General features: G+C 40.4%; 1 protein-coding gene across 1 annotated transcript in view; it reads left to right on the top strand.

Moving 5' to 3' along the window:
• tmem178bb (transmembrane protein 178Bb) overlaps window positions 1–21,652 on the top strand; it is a 122,695-nt gene that overhangs the window by 94,610 nt on the left and 6,433 nt on the right. Inside the window, exon 4 of the mRNA XM_076722039.1 lies at window positions 20,274–20,411. Coding sequence (XP_076578154.1) covers window positions 20,274–20,411 — 138 coding nt within the window. The remainder of the gene's footprint in view (window positions 1–20,273; window positions 20,412–21,652) is intronic.

Here is a 21,652-nt window from a genome sequence, read left to right on the forward strand (position 1 = left end):
CCGTTCAAAGCAAAACGGTTTATTTTACAGAACAAAAACAGTGCCAGGATAACCGACAAAATGCGATCTAATACACAAACGCAAAATCAGCCCTAAAACAAGTCAACTACACCATGGAGAGCAGGCAGGAACAAAACACACACTAAAACCTAGAAAATAAACGAGAGTAACAACAGGCAAAAAACACGAGACAATGAAGAAACAAAGACATGCTAAACAGCAACTGGGAAACAACAAGGTCTAGGATTCAACGAGACAAGGAATGGCTGGAAACTTCTAGCGAGAGCTCAAAACAATCTGGCAGCGAGACAGAGCCGCCAAGCTGCTTAAATGCAGGAAGAAATCAGTGGATGAGCATCAGGTGCGCCGTCTGCCCTCTGCACAAAACAGAGGGACAGAAATACAAAACCCCCTAACCGAAACACACACAAAACACAGTGTCAGAAAGCACAGTTTAACACACTTACTTTGGAGGAGATCAAAGAATATCGACAATGTTTTATACATCTTTTATTGAGATCATTTTACTGTAGGTTTTTCATTTACTTTCCAGTGTACTTCCTTTATGAAAGACACTGATTGTAAGGTGTTAACTTTAGCTCTACAATTATTGGCACAACACAGAGATCTCTTACACAACTTAATAATGACCCCACACATGCTTAATGGTTTCTTTAAACGGGTGCAAAGGATGATCAGACTGCCTGAATGCGAAACAGATGGAGGGATGATTGCTTTTATTCAGAAGCCACAACACTCATGAACAGTTTACTGTGCCTCTGAATTGATGATCTTATTGACAGAATGTGCAATCTTGATGTTGGATCCTCTGAGATATCTTATGTCTTTTGACTATTTTTCATTTGTAAACTAACATATTCTGTGTTTTAGTCTGTTTTTATGCTTGTAAACCAGCTTGAGGATTGTGAGCTGGTCTGTAAGATGATTTTGGCTTAGTAACTGTGATCAGTGGTGCAGGGTCACATGAAATCAATCATGCCAAAGACAAATTTCCCCAGTAGTCTACTTATCGTGTTCAGCAAGTGATGTTTTCATATTTTATTGTATCATTATTTCATGACAAATAATAATGAATGATATTTGGTCTTTCGACATACATACATATATCCCACCAGAGGCAGTGAGATGGTAACACCCAGTTGCATCTGTCACATCATCAGTTCATCTCTCCTGGACCTGAGAGGGAAAGTATTTCTTTGCCCTCTGTCTCCTTAATATATCTCACAACTTGAGAAATAATTACTTTCACCATCTTCCACTGCCCCTCCCATCCAGCCACTGTTCCTCTTCTCTCCTCACTCCTGTTAACTCTGGCCGTCTATTAAGATATTATCACAGAAGTCCTTCAGTGACAGAAAGAGCAGCGGAAATGGAGGCACCTCAGGCCTTCAGGTTCAGGACAGATTAATGCCAAAAAGGAGAGGACCCTCTCTGTAACTGGAGTTGGTGGTTTCTTGTTCGTTACTTCTTGTGAAGACTAGTTTGATTTATAGAATTTCATGTTGTTTGCAAATTGAGGCTATTTTGGTGCTCTGAATTTGTTCAGGGTGATAGTAGAAGGTTTAAGGTTAGCATTAGGATAAGAAATTTCATTAGGTGTAGACTAGGGTTAGGGGTTAGAAATTATGGTTTCAGGGGTTTTCAAGGACCAGCCCAGCTTGTTTGTAGATTGTTTGTAGATTGAGCCAGTCAGGAAGTCAGACACAGGAACCATGTAGAGAATCTGATAAATTATAAAAATGAAACACCCTGTGCAGGCTTCTGCTTGTACATCAACAGATTTAATAACAATAACAATTTAACTACGAAACCTACTTATCCATGCTGGAAGCAAAAAAATTAAGGGAAAATGACCAAATAACATGATCTGAGAAAGTCAACAAAGTTTGAGCTTGACAGGCAAAACGCTCAGCCTCTGAAATGCAACACGTGTGGAGAACAGAGCAAATACTGTACGTGTTGCATGCGAGACGTCATGGATACCTGGCTGGTGCAAATCTTGGATTAGGGTTAAGCCTGATACACATTGTCCAAAGTTCTTCTGCTTTGACCAAGTGTTTTGATTGACATTAAAAAACAAAACAGACTGCTGCTTGGCTGTGACATTATAACAAGATATTTGAAATATTGGTAAAAGAAAAACACAAACATAAAATCAGCCTTCACAGCAGCAGTTCAAATGCTCAGTGGTCATATGGTGACATACTAGCAGCCTTAAACGTCATGGTCAAAATGTGCGCAGACTTTGTAGTGAGAGCTCCTGTCTATCTAGAACTATCAAGAAACAAATAAAAGTTTGGTTGAGAGACTTTTTTTTCTGCTGAACAGATAGGTACAAACGATCCATCAATGACATACAGTAAGTGTATTCTTGTGAGTGACACTATGACTAACTAAGGAGATCTTGCTATCCCACTATGCATTGTCAAGAGGCAGTGTACCCTGTGGCAACCCTGTTTCCTAAGGATTCTGTATATACCATTAATTTGAATGGCAAAAACCTTTTACATACAGTATATATTGTCCCAATGACTTTTAGCCATGCTGGCGAGGGGTGTTGGTCTGTCTGTCAGTCCACCACTTTGTTCCAGAATGAAATAACTCAGAAAGTGTTGGATGGATTGCCCTGACCTTTCATACAGATATTCATGGTGAATCCTAATGACTTTTCAATGACGCCACTGTAGATTGTCATCGGATGCATTGGCACAAACCCCCAAAACCACCTCTCAACTTAAAGCTTCTGCGCAGACACGAACTTAACACTTTGTCCGTGGTGAAGGAACAGCTAGTTATTGTCAGTTGGCTGTAACACAGTATTGTACCCACAAGCAGTGCATTTCATCAAATTTAATCTATACATCTCCACATGAATGCACCCTTCCTGCAGCACACACCTTCAACATTTCCAAACAGAATCTTATTTGGTTTGAGTCCGCCACAAAGAAATTCAATGCATGTTTCAAGTCCCTAGACCACACTCACCATGGCAACAATGATCCCATGTGAGCTTATGAGTTGCACTCCCACATGGACTCCCCTGTTATCCAATAACACTTACTGAAGGTGTAACAGCAGATGACAAGGAAATGGCAGCAGGTAAGAGGCTGAAAGCCATGTGATAGAAAGCCGCACCTTTGCAGCCCCCTTCATTGTTTGTCGCAGGGCTTAATTCAGTCCAAGTTCCTGCTAAAGCCACACAATGGCAGTGTCTTAAGGCACATCATCTTGGTTTTTTCACATAAAATTGTCAGGATACATCAGTGTCCTATTTCCTGGCATTGACTCACATCAACTGTCCAGAACTGAACTTTTTTTTTTTTTTTTTTTTTTTTTTTTATTAAGCTACAGGCATCAAATGACCTACATCCAACACTTTGTCCAGAGTAAGATAAACTACTCGCCAGATTGCCATAAGATTTGGTATGGATATTTATCATCCCCAGAGGATGAACTATAATGATCGTGATGATCCCTGACCTGTATCCCACCACCAGACCAAATTTCTTCTTGACTAACACCATGATTGTATGGGGGACTTCCTTAAAACTTAGTAATTCACTTGGGGGCAGTGTCCTGCATCACATAGAGTATTGTGTGCCTGATGGCCATTCTCATCAGCTTGCATTGGGTCATCTCATCACTAAAGATACACATGACCAGACTTCCCTGCAGATTTTCAAACGACTTACCTGACTGTTGACAAGTTCTTAAATTGACCATCATAACTTTATACTACAAAATATGTGCAACTAAAAAGTGCTAAAATATATTGAGATTAAGATGGACGGAATTATGTCCAGCAACAAAAATGTAATAAGTGGGGGTACTCTCATATCAATGTTGTATCTTGCCTCAAATAATATCTAAATTATTTCTGCAAAATTTACCTAATTTATCCTTGGTCATGGAAAACTCATGAATGTGCAGGTGGGCCTAGACTGCCACAAAGTTCACTGAACTGTGCACTGCTGCGTCCTGCAAAATCACGACCATCATGGTGACATACCAATTTTTCAGGGAGCATGACAAAGGTATTTCTAAAACTAATGATTCCATTAGCATTTCTTGTGTATATTCATAGTGCTCAGAGGGGGAAAAAAATAAAATAAAATAAGAAAATAAAAACCTGTTTTTTTGTGTATTCATGTGAGGCCTTTTTTTTTTTTTTTTTTTTTTACATCAACCTTGATATAATGGCCTTCTGTTTTGGTCATATCATTCTGCAGTGTGTGGCAGACTTTCTGACAGTGAAATTATTTTTAATTTGGTTTCACCTTTTGCACAAGGATGCATTTATGTGTTTAAAATGAGGAAAATAATGTGTGAAGTAACCAAAATCATCATGCAATTTCCTCTTTCTATTCCTATGTCTGCTTCAGCTCTCAGCTCTGCACATCTCCTCTAAATGAGGGACACTCATTTCCATGCTCTGAGCATCTAGAACTGCAGATATTAATGGTTAAGTGCTTGCAGTATCTCTGTCTTTCCTCCAGCTCTGCCTTTCACTGTTTTCACTGCCTCTCCCTCACATCTGCTTCCCGTACTGCCTTTGAATCATTCAAGCAGCTTTAAGGGTCCATACTAGAGCATCACTCACTCAAAAACTTGGCATTGGTCCTGGAAAGATTAAGAAAATCTTCTTCCAAAAAATGCTGAGTCACACAAGTCCTGTTTTATCAGCACTGCCAGTGGAGTGGCCCGTCAAAGGAGCACATAACAGCCATTAACACAGTGCCATGCAAAACCACTGCTAATGATGCTGTGCTGTGATTGGCTGTCAGCGCCTCTGCTCCTCTCTGAGCTTCACAGCCTTTCAGAAAGAGAATCATATTGTGTATTAGCAGAGGAATATATCATACAGATTGGCAGGGCAGGGATCCGGCTTCCTGAGGCACCAGATTGGACAATTTCCTTTTTCTGTCTGCCAGCAGGTTTCTTTCTCTGTTTTATGATTATCAAATGCTTTGAGATATGAATTAATTTAGCAGAAGCTACTGATTTTCATCTCTTTATCCTTTGATTGCAGCTTCTGACCTTGATTAAGAGAAAACATTACACTACTCATTTTGTCACCAAATTAAAGCTGGAAAAATAACTTGGAAGTGCAGGGTGACTGATAAAGATCCTGTCCTGATTCCAGGCATATTCATCATAGTTAGTTTGGGACTAAGGGTGACAGGATTGGTCTGTTTATTTGTCATTCCTACACTTTATTAGGGAGAAAGATATTGCACCACCACTGTTCAGATTGCCATTCAGTCGATGCTCCCCAGAGGATAAATTCTTTCCTTTTCAAATTTTGAGCAAATTTCTGAAATTCAAGTCATCAACTGTCATTGTGTGTTACCATCAACTGCCTTTATGAAAACATATTCAAAAGGACATGAAAGGTTACATAATTCATACAACAGCAGTAACTCTAATATGTAATGACATTTCATGCTATAGCTGCTTGGCTACATTTGTGTTTGGCAGGGCATTTGTGTTTTTTAATGACTGAACCCTTCTGTTTTGATCAACTTATACATTGTGGTGTTTTTATCAGTCACAGTGTCACCCTTCAAGATACAGACAACAAGGAAGAGGATCCAGATTCAAGCATGTGGAGGCAGAGTAGACTGAATTTAAGGGGCTTTAAAAGAGGGCATGCTCAATTGACACACTCATCTGGCCAACTTGAAGGCAGTCCAGAGGCAAACAAATTCAACAGGAAACCCCACCATAGGTCACAAATTAGCAGTAGGTCAGAAATATATGGGTAGCAGACAGGTTTACCGAACAGGGACATGGATCAGGAAGACAGGCAGGAACCAGATACAGACAAGACAGGAACAAGCAGGAATGGCTGAGTAGCATTGGAGGGAGCAAGGGTGGTTCAAGGTGGACATGTAACGGACAGACAAGGAATGACAAAGACTGGAAAGTTCCATGATGAAAACAGAACCTAGACAAAGGAAGAAAGTTGTCAGCTGGCGAGGAGCAATGAGGTATTGAAGGGAGAGAGTTTGGGTCTGAGACAAAGCTAGGCAGGTGTTAAGGCCTTGATATGCTTGAAATAAACTAGTCTGTGCAAAGTGTCATCCTAAACCTCATAAAGACTTAAGTGTTTGTAACTATTCTGAACAGCCACACTCAAAGCCACACTTCTCTGTGAAAACCCTGATGTCACAGAGAAGGATCAGACGATCAAATGGTTATAATGATGCACACTTTTGGACAGTCCCTCCACGAAGATACTCAGTGTTGCACTTGCTTGTAGAAATGAAAATTCTGAAAAATGAAATAAGAGAGACTGAGAGAACCCTGCTTACTATTTCACCCCCACACACATAACCTCAAAAAGTTGTTTGGTCGGCAGTTTCAGACATTTTTCAATGATCTGACAAGTATTTTCTTTGAAGCATTGTAAGCCTTGACCATGACAGGCTATGATGATAAAATAGGGGGTTATCGTGACCCTTTGTCTGCACTCAATGTGGAGACAGTCATGTACAACCCGGACACCACCTCTCCTCTTATTCATTACTTTTTGGGTTTTCTAGTGGAATGGTACCAGAGGCATTTCATAATGTCTTAGGAATCTATGCCCATGTTAGAGTATATTCATAAAAACCACCAGCCAGAAACAAAACTAGCAAGCTTTCTTCTCATCTTCACACAAGAATGTCAGCTTTTCAAGATATCACATAATTGAATCAGCACAGTCTCATGAAGTTTGCTAAGCATGAGGGGATAAACTGTCTTTAATGTCCCAATTCCTATGGCACTGAGTTGGCAGTTTTTTCCACTCCATTGTTGACCAACAAAAAATGTCCATTTCAGCACTTGGATGTTTGAGGTGTAGTGAAGCAGCCTCTGGTCCTTTATAGACTTTTATTATTGTTATGATAATGAGAATTTATCGCATCATAGCCATGGTTTAATGTTTATGTGTCATATCAAAGGTCAATCTCCTTTTTCCATGGAGGCAGCAATGGAAGGCTGATAAGAGCATTCCACTGTACTCCAATATGCCAGCTATCCTTCTCCAACCAGCAGCTCCGCAGGGACCCATGTGTCCAATGTTCTCCAGGAGATAGCTGTCAGTGATAATTCCCTGTCCTTTCTCTGTCTCCCCCTCCCTCTGTATGTGCTCAGCCAGCTCCCTTGGGCCCCTGACTCAACCTGCAGGGGTGCTCACACAGCCGCTGACTGACACACCATGAAATCACCCATATGGCCCCCACCCCAGAGGAAAGAACAAGGCTTTGCTACGGTGCCACAAAAGCCACAGGGCGAGTTGTGAGGGCTTCCTCAGCAAATAGCACATATGTTTAAAGACATCGACTCTGCTCTCGCCGCTGCCAACTCATCCCCATCACACCCACCTTCTCCCTCCTCCTTGCTATCTTGCATAATTTGATTTTCCCACTCCATTGTTTTCTCCCCTGTGGCAGTTGACATGGGGTAATGAAATTAAGCTCTATTCCTTCTCCCCAACGAGCTGTGGCTGCAGGCAGCCTCTGTGACAGAACCACATGCTTACAGCAGCAAAACCTCAGCAAAACTCAGTCTCTCTGAAACCTCTCTTTACCAACACCTTTCATCAAAAATGCTTACTCATTTTCTGATCTCAAAAAAATCTCTGCACGGATGTCACCTTTGACATTGCAGTGGGCTGTACTGTGGTTAGTTTAACAAGACCAATTACACCTGACGCCCTGAGCTTTAGGTTAGGCCTACAACATCTACTTCATTACTCACCAACTTTGCTTGCTTGATGGCTGAGATCTGGGAACATGATGACAACTCCTGTACATGCCATATTGGTAACAGTTTCACATTTACCTCCAAAGAAAGTGATTTGGAGGATCATTTAATCTGTTGGCGTGTTTCTAATTTGCCTGATCATCTGACTGTTTGTGTTTCTTGATCCTTCTGACCTGTTTTTAGTGGTGCCACCATGTCTTCACATCTCAGAATTTACTTTTGTCAGTGCATGACTGATAAAAAATGATGGACAAAACTCCAAAAAAAGACCCAAGTTGAGTTTGGAAGTTCATTACTGACCTTGTGAACAGTAATTTGACAAAATAATCGTACCCAAGGCTTTCAATCATATTTCATGATCTTCAACAATGAATTTATTGGTTCAGTTGTCAGTGAGTTAGCTTGTTGGGAAAATTGTGGGAAATTTCATACTTGTTGGATGACAACTAAGCCAAGAATTCCATTTGCTGAGTACAACCCGATGCTTGTGCCGGTTTGAAATCGGGCTTATGAGTAGTCCAAATACCCACATTGTGATAAAGTGTGAGTAACTGCTGCATGAGGTCATGCCAATGCAATGGTCAGCGACTGATTTTTTTAAATGCCATTGTCATTTTCAGGTCAGAATAGGCAGTTCTTCAACATGTTGGTTTGATTTGTGACTTTGTAGCTTGTACCTTTCACTAACATCATACGGACAGATCTACTGTAACACACCTTGGTATTGTGTTGTGAGTCTTGTATTTTTGGCCCAGTGTTGTTGTTTGTTGACATCCTCCTTTCTCCTGTGGTTACTTTGCTACATGTGACATCACATCCTGATATTTCCAGAAGAGTGGTTGGAGTTTGTTTTGGAGTCTGACCCTCAGATTAACAACAAATAAGGCTTCTTTTTCCTGAGGCAGAGAAGTCAGTTCTCACTAGGTTTTAAACTCACGAATTAAAGTCGGAGTAGATGAGGCAGATGTGGATATGGCAAAAAGTAGATTGCCCCAGGTCACAGACTGAAGGTCTGACAATTTTCAACAATTCACTGTTCCACTGAAAATAGGCTCCAGAGCTACAACACTGTGCTGGTGTACTGTGTTTTCTAGCAGTGTGGAGGACTATCCAAGGCAGCAAACTGCTGATTAACTCTCCATCTATCTAACTGAGAAAATAACATTTCCTCACAGGAACCAAAAGCCATTTCCCTTTTATGAAATAACATTTCATTGGGCCATTGGTCCTGGAGCAGAGAATGTAATTAAAAGGGAATTGCAGTACAGAGCTGAACAATGGAAGCTATTAAGCAGTAGAGAAAAGTAGACAGACAGCAGCCTGTTATATGCTGATACAGTAAACAAATGAACACACTTATTATCCACAGTTATTTCCAGTGCAGCATCAGTAATCAGGAGGATTCAATGTGAGCCTTTGTCTTTGAAGTCAGTGGTTGTTCTGATCATCTGTGCCTCTCGTTCTCAAGCGCAGTTGGGACATTTATTGTTTTATTGAACATTTCATGATTTCAGTCATTTATGTCTACTTCCACTGTTTCTCTTAGAAGCACAAAACGGCCACAACTTCCACAACAAAAGAACAATGACAGCTGGTTTCATTAAAGGAGCATTAACTGGTCTTTTACTATCGGTAATCAAGATGCCAGTAACCAGTCTAACATATCTGTGGCAGCATTAATGGAGGCCCAAAAGGGACAGAGATGCAGACGTCCCATTTTCATAGAGAACCGAAACATCTCTTGCATACAGCAGATGCATGTATGACACTGGTCTCCATTCTTCCATTCTTATGAGACAGCTGTCACAGGATAATCTTTAATTGTCACTGTTAGCAGCTGCTCCAGTCTGCCGTGCAGTTTCACTAAAACTCACTGTTCTCCAGACAGTTACAATAAATTATGTAGAACAATTAGCAAAGAAACGTTTTGCCTGCCTTCATCGTACTGCTTGTCGCTGCTATTCTCCAACATTCATATACGTTGTTTTGGGAGTCATTGGTAGTTGACCTGCTCAGTCCTTTAGGTATGAGGATGTATAGGATGGACATCAATCAGCATTCTATTGCTATTGATTTCTTAGCACAATGTGATCAGTGGATTCTCAATCTGATAACGTCGATCTTCACAGCCTCATCCCTTCCTCTGTTGTATTCTTGTTGCTCTTTCAACTTCACTCTCTCTCTCTTTGTCTGTCTGTCTCTCTTTCTCTCATTGACATTGAATAATTGATGAATAGTGGGGATAATATGTTATAATAATTATTCTTATTTTTGTAAAGAAACAAAAAAATTCATTAACAATTGCTCAATGAAGAGAATATGTACTTCAAAATAGAAAATAACCTGAAGGCTTTTAAAATTAAGCTAGCTGGCTAACTAGCTAACTAACTTGCAGAGATGTGCCTCCTCTTCAGATGTTCCAGCATAACTGATGTGCTCCCATGCCTGGCAAGGTCACCTTTGCAAATGTTGCACATCACAACATTTTTGGCCAAGTTACGAGTGACATGAAGGTGCACCAAAAGGTACAATGGACACTAGATACTGACTGCTTTGTTTCTTCCCCAGTATTCTCTTCATAGAAAATGTTTGCATAACACAAAGGTGAATGCACAATATAACCCAGAGTATATCCATCACTCATGCTTTTCAAACTTCCAGGGGAGGTGAAATGTGGTCAAATGCAGCGGCATGGATGACGTCTGACAGCTCCCAGCTCCAGCCGACACACAGGCCTGTGAGCCTGAACTGAATTCTGACTGCTGCAAGGACCTATCTAAGATTCACAGACCAAGACAGACAAGCTGACAGCAGCAGAGACATGCATCAAACTGTGCATCGGGGTTTAAACAGGTCTCTCAGTGTGGTATCCACATCAAACCTGACAATGCCCAGTCACCCATGAACAGGAGATAACCTGTGTGTAGATGCAACAGGTCAGCTGATGTATTCAAGTCAGCTGTCATAGCGATATCTCAGGGACACCTGGAGGGAATTTCATTACATCTGGCACAAACGTCACCTTGGACTTGATGAACTGATTACATTTTGTTGGTCAAAAGTCAAAGGTCAAGGTGATCTCACGAAATGCATTTTTGGCCATAATTCAAGAATTTATACACTAATTATGACACAAGTTCACACAAATGTCTAATTGGACAAAATAATGAAGTGATGATGTTTTATATCCAAAAGGTCAAAGGTCAACTTCACTGTGACATCATCATGTTGTGCAAAAACATTTTTAGCCATTATTCAACACCATAACTCAGGAACAGAAAGGGAGAGTGTGGCTACATTTCACATTTGATCAGATGCTGAATTGGAGACATTAATCCGTGATACCTTGAAAAGTGGTCACTAGGGGTGGGAATCGCAGAGTAACTCATGATGCGATACTATAACAATATGTTGCCCATGATAACGATGGTATCATTATAGAGAGATTCTGTATCAAGACAATCATCTAAGATACACCATGATGTCTGCGTAACAGAACGAAAAAGGAACCCTAAAAAAGCAGGAATTGTGTGTTTATTTACTGCATTATGGTGCCAGCTTCACAGAATTTAATGATTGCGATGACACAATAAACAAGAAAAGTATATAGAGTCTTAGCTTAGTGCCCCTTAAACACACACACACACATTGACTTCAAGGGTGTCGACACAATGGCACAGTGTATACAGACCAACCAGTTTTGGCTGTTGGTGCTGCATCAAGAACATAATCTGTTCCTGGCCACCCCCCTGAGAGACTGCCAGCTGTGTTTGATAGCGTCCTCTGCCCAGCCAGAGGCACTGCTACTGGTTACTGAACCTGGGTTTCTGCAGTGCTGTACCTTTTTGTTCCACTCAATCAGTGTCCTATGATTTTGGTAAATGGACTTAGTTCAGGCTTAATCTATCCAAAAGCAGACTTGTATAAATCAAGAGGTATGGATCTGGGGCCCATTAAGAGTCTGTACAGTACTTTTCAGTACAGCAGTATACTGTGAGGCTCCTCCACTGTCTTGGAGCGTCATCAGCTGATCTAGTTTACCTTGGACTTCCAGACTATAAAAGCATTTCAATCAAGAAAGACAGGTGAATGAAGTAAGATAATGTGTGATATGACAGATGATATGTGATAATTAAGCCATATCAGAAAGTGTCTGGTGCTTAGACTCTACAGAGAGATTTTGTAATGAAGGGGCATTGGCCTGAGCAGCACCAATACAAATCCCCCCAGTGTCTGGAGTCCACACACTGGTGGTGGTGGCCGATGACTCTGTTGTCTGATATGCTAATAAGGATGAAGGTGAAGATCTGCAAAGACTGGGCAGTGATGGGAAGGTTGAGGGTGTGCATAATGGTACCATGAAAGAACTAAGGCAGAAAGAGAATCATATTCAAAAAGACAGCAGTGAGATGATAGGCTAATGGTGAGGGTGTGTCGCTGTGCCATGGGACAGATGTGACCAGCTGATGAGAACAGCTGATATCTCAATTGACAGCCCAAGACGATGATGGCAAAGAAATTATGAATAAGCATGCATGAGAAGAGTGAATGCAGAAGGGTATGAGAAATAAGTTACAGGCCTAAGCATGCAAAGGAATAGTCTTCCTGACTGAACTTTCACCAGAGCTTAATTTCCATGTACTCACTCTTTTTACACCTGACTCCCCTCTGACAGCCTCTTCCTTTAGTTTGTGTCTTCAGCAACTCCACAGCACATATTCTTTTGTATTTACTTTAGTATAAATAAAGTGAATTTAAGTAAATCTCTTGTGTGGACTCTGTCACATTCCCTGAGCCAGCCTGCAACAAGTCCTCTACTTTTATTTCTGAGCTCACAGAACTCTTCCCCATGGAATTGGGGGAGTGAAACTCTTGTGCCTACTCCACACTTTCAGGAGTATTTGTCAAAACATTGCTTTTTCTATGTGTTTTGGTCTTTGGTCCACACACAAAGGCAGTTTTAGATCATTGAAAAGGTTTTTGGAAAACTTTGCAGTGCTGACATGTAGACTGGGAAAATGGAGATTAACTTGTCATGAAATTACCTGACATAGTACCATTTGGAAAGAAGGGGTTAGACCTGACACTGGTACACTTTGAAATTTGGGGTGGCTTTTTTGTCCTGAAATGCGTGTCTTGGTCCAGTAATAAAAGTCTGTGAGGTTGTTGCAATAGCTACTTGACTGCCCTTCTTCCAATTAACATACATTAAACTGCACAAGGCACAAAGATAACAAATTTGAATCCATTGTTAAATGCAGTGGGGGAGTTTTACTAGGTCTGTGCAAAGCTTCCGCCTGCTGAGCAGCACTGTGGTTGAGTGCAATAAGGACAGCTCAGTGGACAGACCAAATAGGGAATTCAGTACTGCCAGATTAACTCACTTGGTCAGATATCAGAAGAACTGAGAGTTTGCACCAATAGGGAAAGTGTTCATATTAAATCCCGCTCTCAGGTCTAAATTTGTGGAATGGACGGCTTGTGGTCCCAAAGTAAGTAGGCAATGTTGATGATGAGCTAATGTAATCAAAACAGTTACCTTTATTGCCTCCAAAAAACTTAAGGAGGGAATGAGAAGACTGTGACTGGTATGCTGGGTGTGTGGTATTGGTTGTGTTGAATTTCCAACTTTGTGCCAAAGTTCAAACAACAGCTCCACACATCTGCTGTGATCCTTGATGACTTTACCAGCATAATTTGATTTTTGTATGAAACGTATCATTAACATTAGTTCTTTTCTAATGATATGACACGCTTTACAGTCAATTCTCTAAAAGAATCAAATTCACTTTTGTGTAAAAACGATATCTATGTTATTGAGTCCATGCCAAAATTGTGATTTGACATTTAAAGTAATTGGCTGTCACCAAGCATATGCATCAATACACTTTGTGTCATCACTGAATTTGGCCAGAAAAAGTGCATTCAGTTAAAGTCCTCTGCTGGCTTTCCTCCCAGTCACTGACTGACAGCCCAGTTGGCGTGCCTGTCATTCTGTCTTTCCTCCTTGTGTATTACTGTTAGTCTGCATGTCAAAGAAGTGCTGACATCAGTCCTTAAAAACCAGAAGCCCTAAAATCCCTCCATTCTTATCTTCTGTCTGTACCTGGAGCCACTCCCCGCAGATATTGTATGCGGTGTCGAGCTACAGTATGTGATACTGATTTCTGAAGAGTGATTGGAAAACTTGAGGCAACACACATTTATGGCAAATTGACTGAATTTGCTGCAGGCGATCTGTCCTTTGCCATCTTGCCCAGAGTCAGATCAGCATCAATGTCATCTCTGTGTGTACAATACAGAAATCCAGCCATGTGTTAAGCAATGCTTAGTGCAAAGACTGTAAGCAGGGGGAAGCTGCTAGCCTTCACTGAAAATGAAAAAGCACATGTTTACATGCATCTTGTGTAATTGTTCAGCTCTCCAGAGCCATGACAATTTTTAAATCCAAATTGTGCTCTCCTGACTTTCCCTCTAGTGCCACCATAGATCGACAGTTTTGGTTTAAGTTTAAATGTCTTAACAACTAATTGGTGAATTGTCGTGATATTTGGTACACACATTCATGTCACCTTCAGGATGTTTTGTATTTATTTGGAGAACCTCTGCACTACCAGCAGGTAAAAATTTCCATGTCTCCAATACTTTGGTGACCAAAAACCTGCAAAACTTACTTCCATCAGCCTTAGCTTTACTTGTATTAAGGTCTAACTAGCAAATTTTAGCATGCTAACTCACCAAGCTAAGAGGTGCATGACAAACACTACCTGCTTAACATCAGAATATCAGCATTGTCATTTTGAGCATGCTAACATGCTCCAAAGCTGTCTGATTTTTACATGTTCTATCTATTCTATTTTCTTTGTTTTTTTTTAATGTATTCATTTTTTAAAAAAACATCATTAGGTCATTCTTGCACTTTTATCAAAATACCAGTGGTAGTGACATTATGCTATCCATGGTTTGCTTCGTTTATTGAATCAAGTTTATCATTCTGAGACACAGTGTTACTGCCAACTGTCTTCTCTGTCTTCTTGTCCACATCCGTCCATTGGTCTTAGCTGCAGGAAAGATAGGATGACACTTGTGGTTCAGCACAGTATTTATGCAGGAGCGGGTTAGCAATGCTGTGGAATCACAACATTGTTACACAGGGGGAACTTCCTCTAGATTAGGCCACAGGGGATTTCATGGCAGTTAGCTGAGAGCAGAATCTGTAGCAAAACCACATGATGTGAAAAAGAGAGAGCATGTGTGACAGTGTGGATGCTCAGCAAGATGAATCATGATTTCTGCTGTGTCACTGAATGTCAGACTGCTTCCACCAAGTTCATATTCATGCCTCAATGTAAAGGTCGGAGGTCACCATGGTTACAGTGTGTGACTGACAGGCCTCCTGACAGTGACTTCCACATGGACAGACATCAGCATGAGCAGGTCAAACAGACAGGCTGAAAAATGCTATTTTTGAAATGCTGTTTAATATGTATGTTATTTTAGAAGCGCAGATCACATGGAGTGCACATGAATAATGTATGTAATGTATATTATATTCCTTCAGCGTCATAAGATGAAATGAGAACTCATTGAGCACCATTAGAACCTGTTTGTCACATGAAATATTTCAGCCGTGGTTCATTTTAGGCAACTAAAGCAATTTTGGTTGAAGGGTACTTCTTCTAAGTCACAGAAGGCAGAAAGCTCCTGCTACGGTAGTTTTAATTGGCTGAAACATTATGTATGTTGCATACCTGCAGAGATTTAAAAGCAGGTGTGTTCTATTGGGGCCAGCAGTGGAAAACCGTATTCCAATCTTTAGTACCACAACACTCCATTACATTTAAAAGTCCTGTCTTCAAATTGTTCTGTAAAAAGTTAAATAACACCTTATATTAACTTCAGAACACCCCTCTAACATGTAAAAAAATGTGTTCTAATTCAGAGCATCCAAGCTTCCCACCCCTCCACTGACACGCCCACCCACCTCACAGAACTAAAGGTACATTGCTCCAGTATCTCTCTGTCTTTACCCTTTATTAAATGTGATGAATTTCAATTTAGTTTTACAGTTGTTTGCTTCAGTTTTTATCTAAACTCATGCTTGACTCCCAGCCAAGCCACTGTCAGTCATATACTGTATTTTCAAATTACATCTCAAAATGAGAGTTACATTATGAAAGGATAGTTATGTGGTGGTCAGAGGGAATTAAATAGAAATCTCCATGACACTGATTGACTTTTTTTGAGAGAGGGCAGAATTGCTAACATCTTTCTTCCGAGAGAGAGTAAAAAGTGCCCTTTCTAACTCAAATATATAAATTTTGTGCGAAGTTACTCATCATCAGGAAAAGCCCCTGAAGTGTGGAGGAGTATAAAGTAACAAAGAAAAAGGAAATACTCAAGTATTCTCAAGTGTGCTTAAGAACAGCTGAGATTGAGTGAACTGAAGGAACTGGAACTTGACAATAAGTAAATCTAATGTATAAAATATTCTGATTTATATAATGTTTGGATTCTGTTAAAGAATATCAGCACAGTGCTGCAAACAAATCTACACATTGAATTGAATGTTAGCTAAGCACAAAGACTGATTTTCCAGACATATCTCAAAGTCTTCAATCATGTGTATGAGTAACCTCACATTCATAGAGTGAAAAACTGGATTAGCCCCATAAGACTAACCTTTGATCACAGTAAATGTGTCCACACCCACACCTCCTCACCATCTGAATGTTAAACCACTGCCTGCCTTCCTCCCCTCATCCTTCACTGGTAAGATGACAGATTTCTGGTTATTGATCACTGTCACACTGTCTCTGACCTCCTGAGACACAACTGCATAACTCCTTTAGGTCAAGATTTTTTAAGCCACTAAGAAATTAATAAAACTTCATGTCCACAATTTAGATTAGATTAGATTCAACTTAATTGTCATTGTCAGAGTACAACACAGAGACAACGAAATGCAATTTAGCATCTAACCAGAAGTGCAAATAGTCATATATATATATATATATATATATATACATGTAGACATAAATACAAGTAGTGCAAGTGGCATGAAGTATAAACAGTATGAGGTAGGTGCAAGTAGTGCAAGTGATTTCTATTAAACCATAAAAACATGTACAACGTGGTATGTAAACAGGTGACGTGCAACAGGCATTAAGTGGCAGTGCAGTAAAAATAAGTGAACAGATGAGGTATACAGTGTATATAAAATATAAAGTGATATATGCAGTGTGCAATATGTGCAGTATGGCATGAGCTGAGTTCAAATGTTCATCTTGTTAAGGACACTTTAACTCAGTGCAAAATGTCTGAACTTTTCTAACTGATTTTCACATCAACTTCTGTTCTTTTAAAATGCAGAGAAAATTGGAGAGGTTCTTTTAGCTGTTTTGTTTCTGTAATTGCACATTATTTTACAGTCATTTAGAGGTCTGATGGCTTCCAAGCAGACTGTGTCGTAGCGCACAGCTCAGATATGGAACATATTGTTGGTTCAGACAGAGCGCTGAAGTCTCCCTTGCATTGCTTGTCACTATTACTCAGCTCATACACTGATGCCAACTCCGTTTCTCTGCTGTACAGCTCCTCCATCACTTCAACCTCCTCCTTATGTTTTAAGCTTTACCGCTGATTTTTATCTAAGAGGGACTGTTCATGTATGTGTTTATTAAGGGGATTAGTTCTCCCAGCGTGACCCTTGTTTCCTCTATGATTCTTTGAGACCTCTCTGAAAGAGTACAGACTAACTGTTTAACCATTTGCTATAAATGGGCAATTTTTGACACAAGGGACTCAAATGTTGGCCATGTCTGCCATCAGGTCAGACATATTGTTGACACATAACATAACACTCATCTGGGTTGAGGTGTAGCATAAATGGTTGCAAATGACAATATATTTTATTACATTCGATATGAAAGCAGCTCTAATAGTTTTTACATTAACAATTGATCAAATGACTATGTGCAAGGTAAAAGAGGCCACTTGATGAACACCCATAATATATCAGAAATCTGTGGTTCACTAACACAAGTGTTTAAGTTTGGGCGGTCTCACAGTCAGAGTTATGATGAAATTGGTTATCATACTTCCCTTTGTAATGTTAGTGTACCAAAAATACCAATTCAATAAATAATGGTTTACTTCTGTCTTTATTATGAGGAGAATTATCTGTAAATAAAGCAGCTACATTATTTTTTCTCTTTTTTTCCTCAGAAACTGCATTTAAATTGAGTTTGGGGATTTTTTTTAAGCCCTGAGTAGTGTCTGGAAGCTTCCTCACAAGCTGCATTCAGCCCGAACAACCTCCATCAAGAAGGAGGGGCGGCGTGTACTGTATGTTGCCCGAGAGGCAAAATCGAGGGTTGGGGGAGGGGGCTCTCTAATCACTTGCTACTGCTTGTAAAGTGTAAGCACTGTGAGCACACAGTAATAACTAAAGGCTTCTCAGATGAGCATTTTACATTTTGATCAACTCAGAGCTTCTCCCATTTGGATTTTTGTGGTTGAACTGTAAGAGAACCCAGTTTAGTGGTTTTATACTGATGTGATGCTCAGTAACCTCTGTAGCTGTACACTTCAGTGAAATATTATGGAATGAACTTGATGTGATCTAAAATGACAAAGAAAAAGTTCATACATCAGATTAATACTGCATGAGACATCTTTCAATGTTGAAATTTCAGAAATCTGCAAAAGAGCTGTTAATATGATGAGCTTAGTAAATTAATGTCAAAAAGGTGAACAGTCTCTTACACCACTTCCTGTTATGTCTGTCTGCCATGCTGGTCCGGTGCCGTGCCATGTTGGTTTATCGCTGCCTGAGGCCAGTAAATATTTGGTGTCCATTCCAGTGGACGCTGGGTGTGAAGGAGTTAAAAGCTTTGTAGTAAAACTGAAGGAACATGTGCAGCATGTACAACATTAGAAGAGGCTTGTCTTCTTGTCCTACATTTATGCTCTCGGGCCAAATGTTTTGACCTTTCTCATCCCACCACATGGTGTCCTCTACCCAAGCCCTGTGCCAGCCCCTGGCCTCCTCTCAACCTCCCCCATTCTCCCCCCAACAGAGCAGTTCATCCATGACATTATAATATACTTAGGAAAGGGGAGTCGGGGTTTTGCTTGCAGCTCTTCCTCTTTCTCCTTTTTCGTCCACTGTATTTCAGCCCCTCTCTGCAGCCAGTCACTGTCAATGTCATTACCCTCCTGCAGAGCACACTGTCCTTGTGGCAGAGCCTGGCCCTATTCATCTCTGTCCCCTCTTTCTGTTTATCCTCACTGTGTCATCTAAACAAAATGGACTGCATTTATAAAACTGCACTTAAATTTAACATTTGACGTCATGGTAAATACACATTTTAGTAGTGCTGCCCATCATGATCATAGAGGTAACCATATAACCATTAATTAGACTCTTAATACAAAGCTGTAGGAAACCAAAGAAATAATGTGTTTATCATTAATAGTTTGATGCTACTTGTTATAAATCCATTATGCAGTTCAGGTCTAGGACACCTCGCGACTGCACTGCCAGCAGGTCATGCTCATATGAAGCGAACATAGAGAAGCATTTTAGGCCCAGGATTTAACTGCCACCAAAGAGACTGTCTATTAAAGGACAGCAGTTCAATCAATACACCCTTAAAATGTGAACTTTAATCATAGTGTCAACACTGGCTAAAGACAGAACATGTAGCATAATGCTTTAAAAGACCAGTGTGTCAGATTTAGGTGGATCTATTTGCAAAATATGGCAGAAATTGAATATAATATTCATAAGTATGAATTAGCACTTGAAAACAAGAATCATGTTTCTGTTACCTTAGAATGAGAGAAGGGTCTTCTTCCACAGAGTTCACCATGATGTACTGCCATGTTTCTACAGTAGCCCAGAACGGACAAACCAAACACTGGCTCTAGAGAGTGCCTTTCATGATCGTACATAATCCTACAGGCTTGGAGGAAGAGAGGCGAGGGATATTCAGTTGGCTGCAACCTGCGGCCTCACTGCTAGATGCTACACTGTAGGATTTAGGCCCTTAACAACTGTGATTTAGTTAAACATCACAACAGATTCTTTCTGACTTTTAAGGACATGTGTGCACATGTGTGTGAAGGATGTGTGCAGCTGGTTTGGTGTCAGTTGGATTTAGGGTGTGGGAGTTTTTAAAATGCATCGTCTATACAGTTTTCATTAGAACTAGGCCAGTGTGTCTGTGACACTGGTAGTCTTTCTGGACTGGAAGTGTTACCCTGTTGTACTGTATTTTTCCTGACAGGAAGTATAACCATGTGTATTTCAGCAGGGCTGATTAACAACCCAAAACTGAAGGCAGCACCTAGTTATCATGTTTGAAAGATGAGATCTGAGAGGAGAATGAACATGTGTGGGTCATGCTTTCTCTCTTCACAGCTATGATATCCTGCTCAGGTCAGTGTTAATTTGCTTTGGTGATGTTAACCTCTCTCCTTTTGTGTTTTCTCAGACTTGCGGCGAATGACGGCAGGTTTCATGGGCATGGCGGTAGCCATCATCCTGTTCGGTTGGATCATTGGCGTGCTCGGCTGCTGCTGGGACAGAGGCCTCATGCAATATGTGGCCGGCCTCCTCTTCCTCATGGGAGGTGAGTCTCACTCAATGAAATCTGATTTTAGTATTAGTCATCCTAATACTGTAACAGACAAAGTAAGAAGATTCAGAAGAAACATACATTTTTATCATTCCCACAGTTACTTTGGATTTATTCAGTCATTTCCCTGGTGATAATGGGCTTCTGTAAATCAGCCTTTTATTTCTTTACACATGGACACATTTCTGTTGCAAGATTTGTGGTATAATCATCTCAAGCCATGGTAGAAAAAAAATTCAACAGTTTTCAGTTAAAACTGGAATAAGGAAAAAGGAATAGTTCAATGTATTTTCTGCTTCGTTTCTGAGAGTGAGGTGAGAAGACTGATATTAATCTCATGTCTGTGTGTGAAGTGCAGAGCAGGAGTCAGGACATGGTTAGCCAAATTTAGCAAAAAGACTGGAAGCAGAGTGACTCTCATCACAGTTAAACAATAAACCTACCAGCAGCTCTGAAGCTCACCGATGAGCACGTTGTATCTGATTTATTTACTCTATACACAAACAGAAATCTAAAAATGGTTTGTAGTTTTAGGTGTGGTGTTTATTGACAAATAACAGTTTATCCATTCATCACAGCATCTCTGGCCTTAGTATGGTTGCTAGACACAGTCGACAAGCACAGGTTTCGATCTCTTTACAGGCATGAGGTACCAAACCTGACAATCGTAATGGAGTGACAAGACTTCAGGAAGCTGTGCACAGTCAATAACTGTCCAGACTACATGTTAATTGTTCTTTTTCTGTTTATTTTCATAACACATTTAATAGATAGCAATAGTAGAGTGATGTCAGGAAATGAGAGAGATAGAGATTCAACAAAGGTCCCTGGCTGGATCCAAACCAAGGGTTTTATGGTTCATGGTCGGCAGCTCCACCTCTGAGGTAACAGATCAGTGAGCTTTAAAGGTGTTGGTCAGTGCATTTTTGACAGAGCCAGGCCAGCTGTTTTGCTAAGCTATCCATTTGAACATGAGTGTGCATATCCAGACCCTGCATCCCCCAAGCACACACACACACAACTCTGAGTGTCCCACTTTCTGGCAGTGAACAGTCAGTAGTAAGTGACACAGACACACACACACTGATATGCTGTGTGCTGCTCAGCTCTGGCTTGGCAGGAGGCAACTGCACACTCAATTATGATGGGTCTTGGATTAGTGCTGTGCCCTACAGTTGTATAATGAACAGGCAATTAAAAAGTCAATTATATCGCTTGGCAATAAAGGCATAAGA

The sequence above is a fragment of the Chaetodon auriga genome, chromosome 22, assembly GCF_051107435.1.
Source record: "Chaetodon auriga isolate fChaAug3 chromosome 22, fChaAug3.hap1, whole genome shotgun sequence".
NCBI lineage: Eukaryota > Metazoa > Chordata > Actinopteri > Chaetodontiformes > Chaetodontidae > Chaetodon > Chaetodon auriga.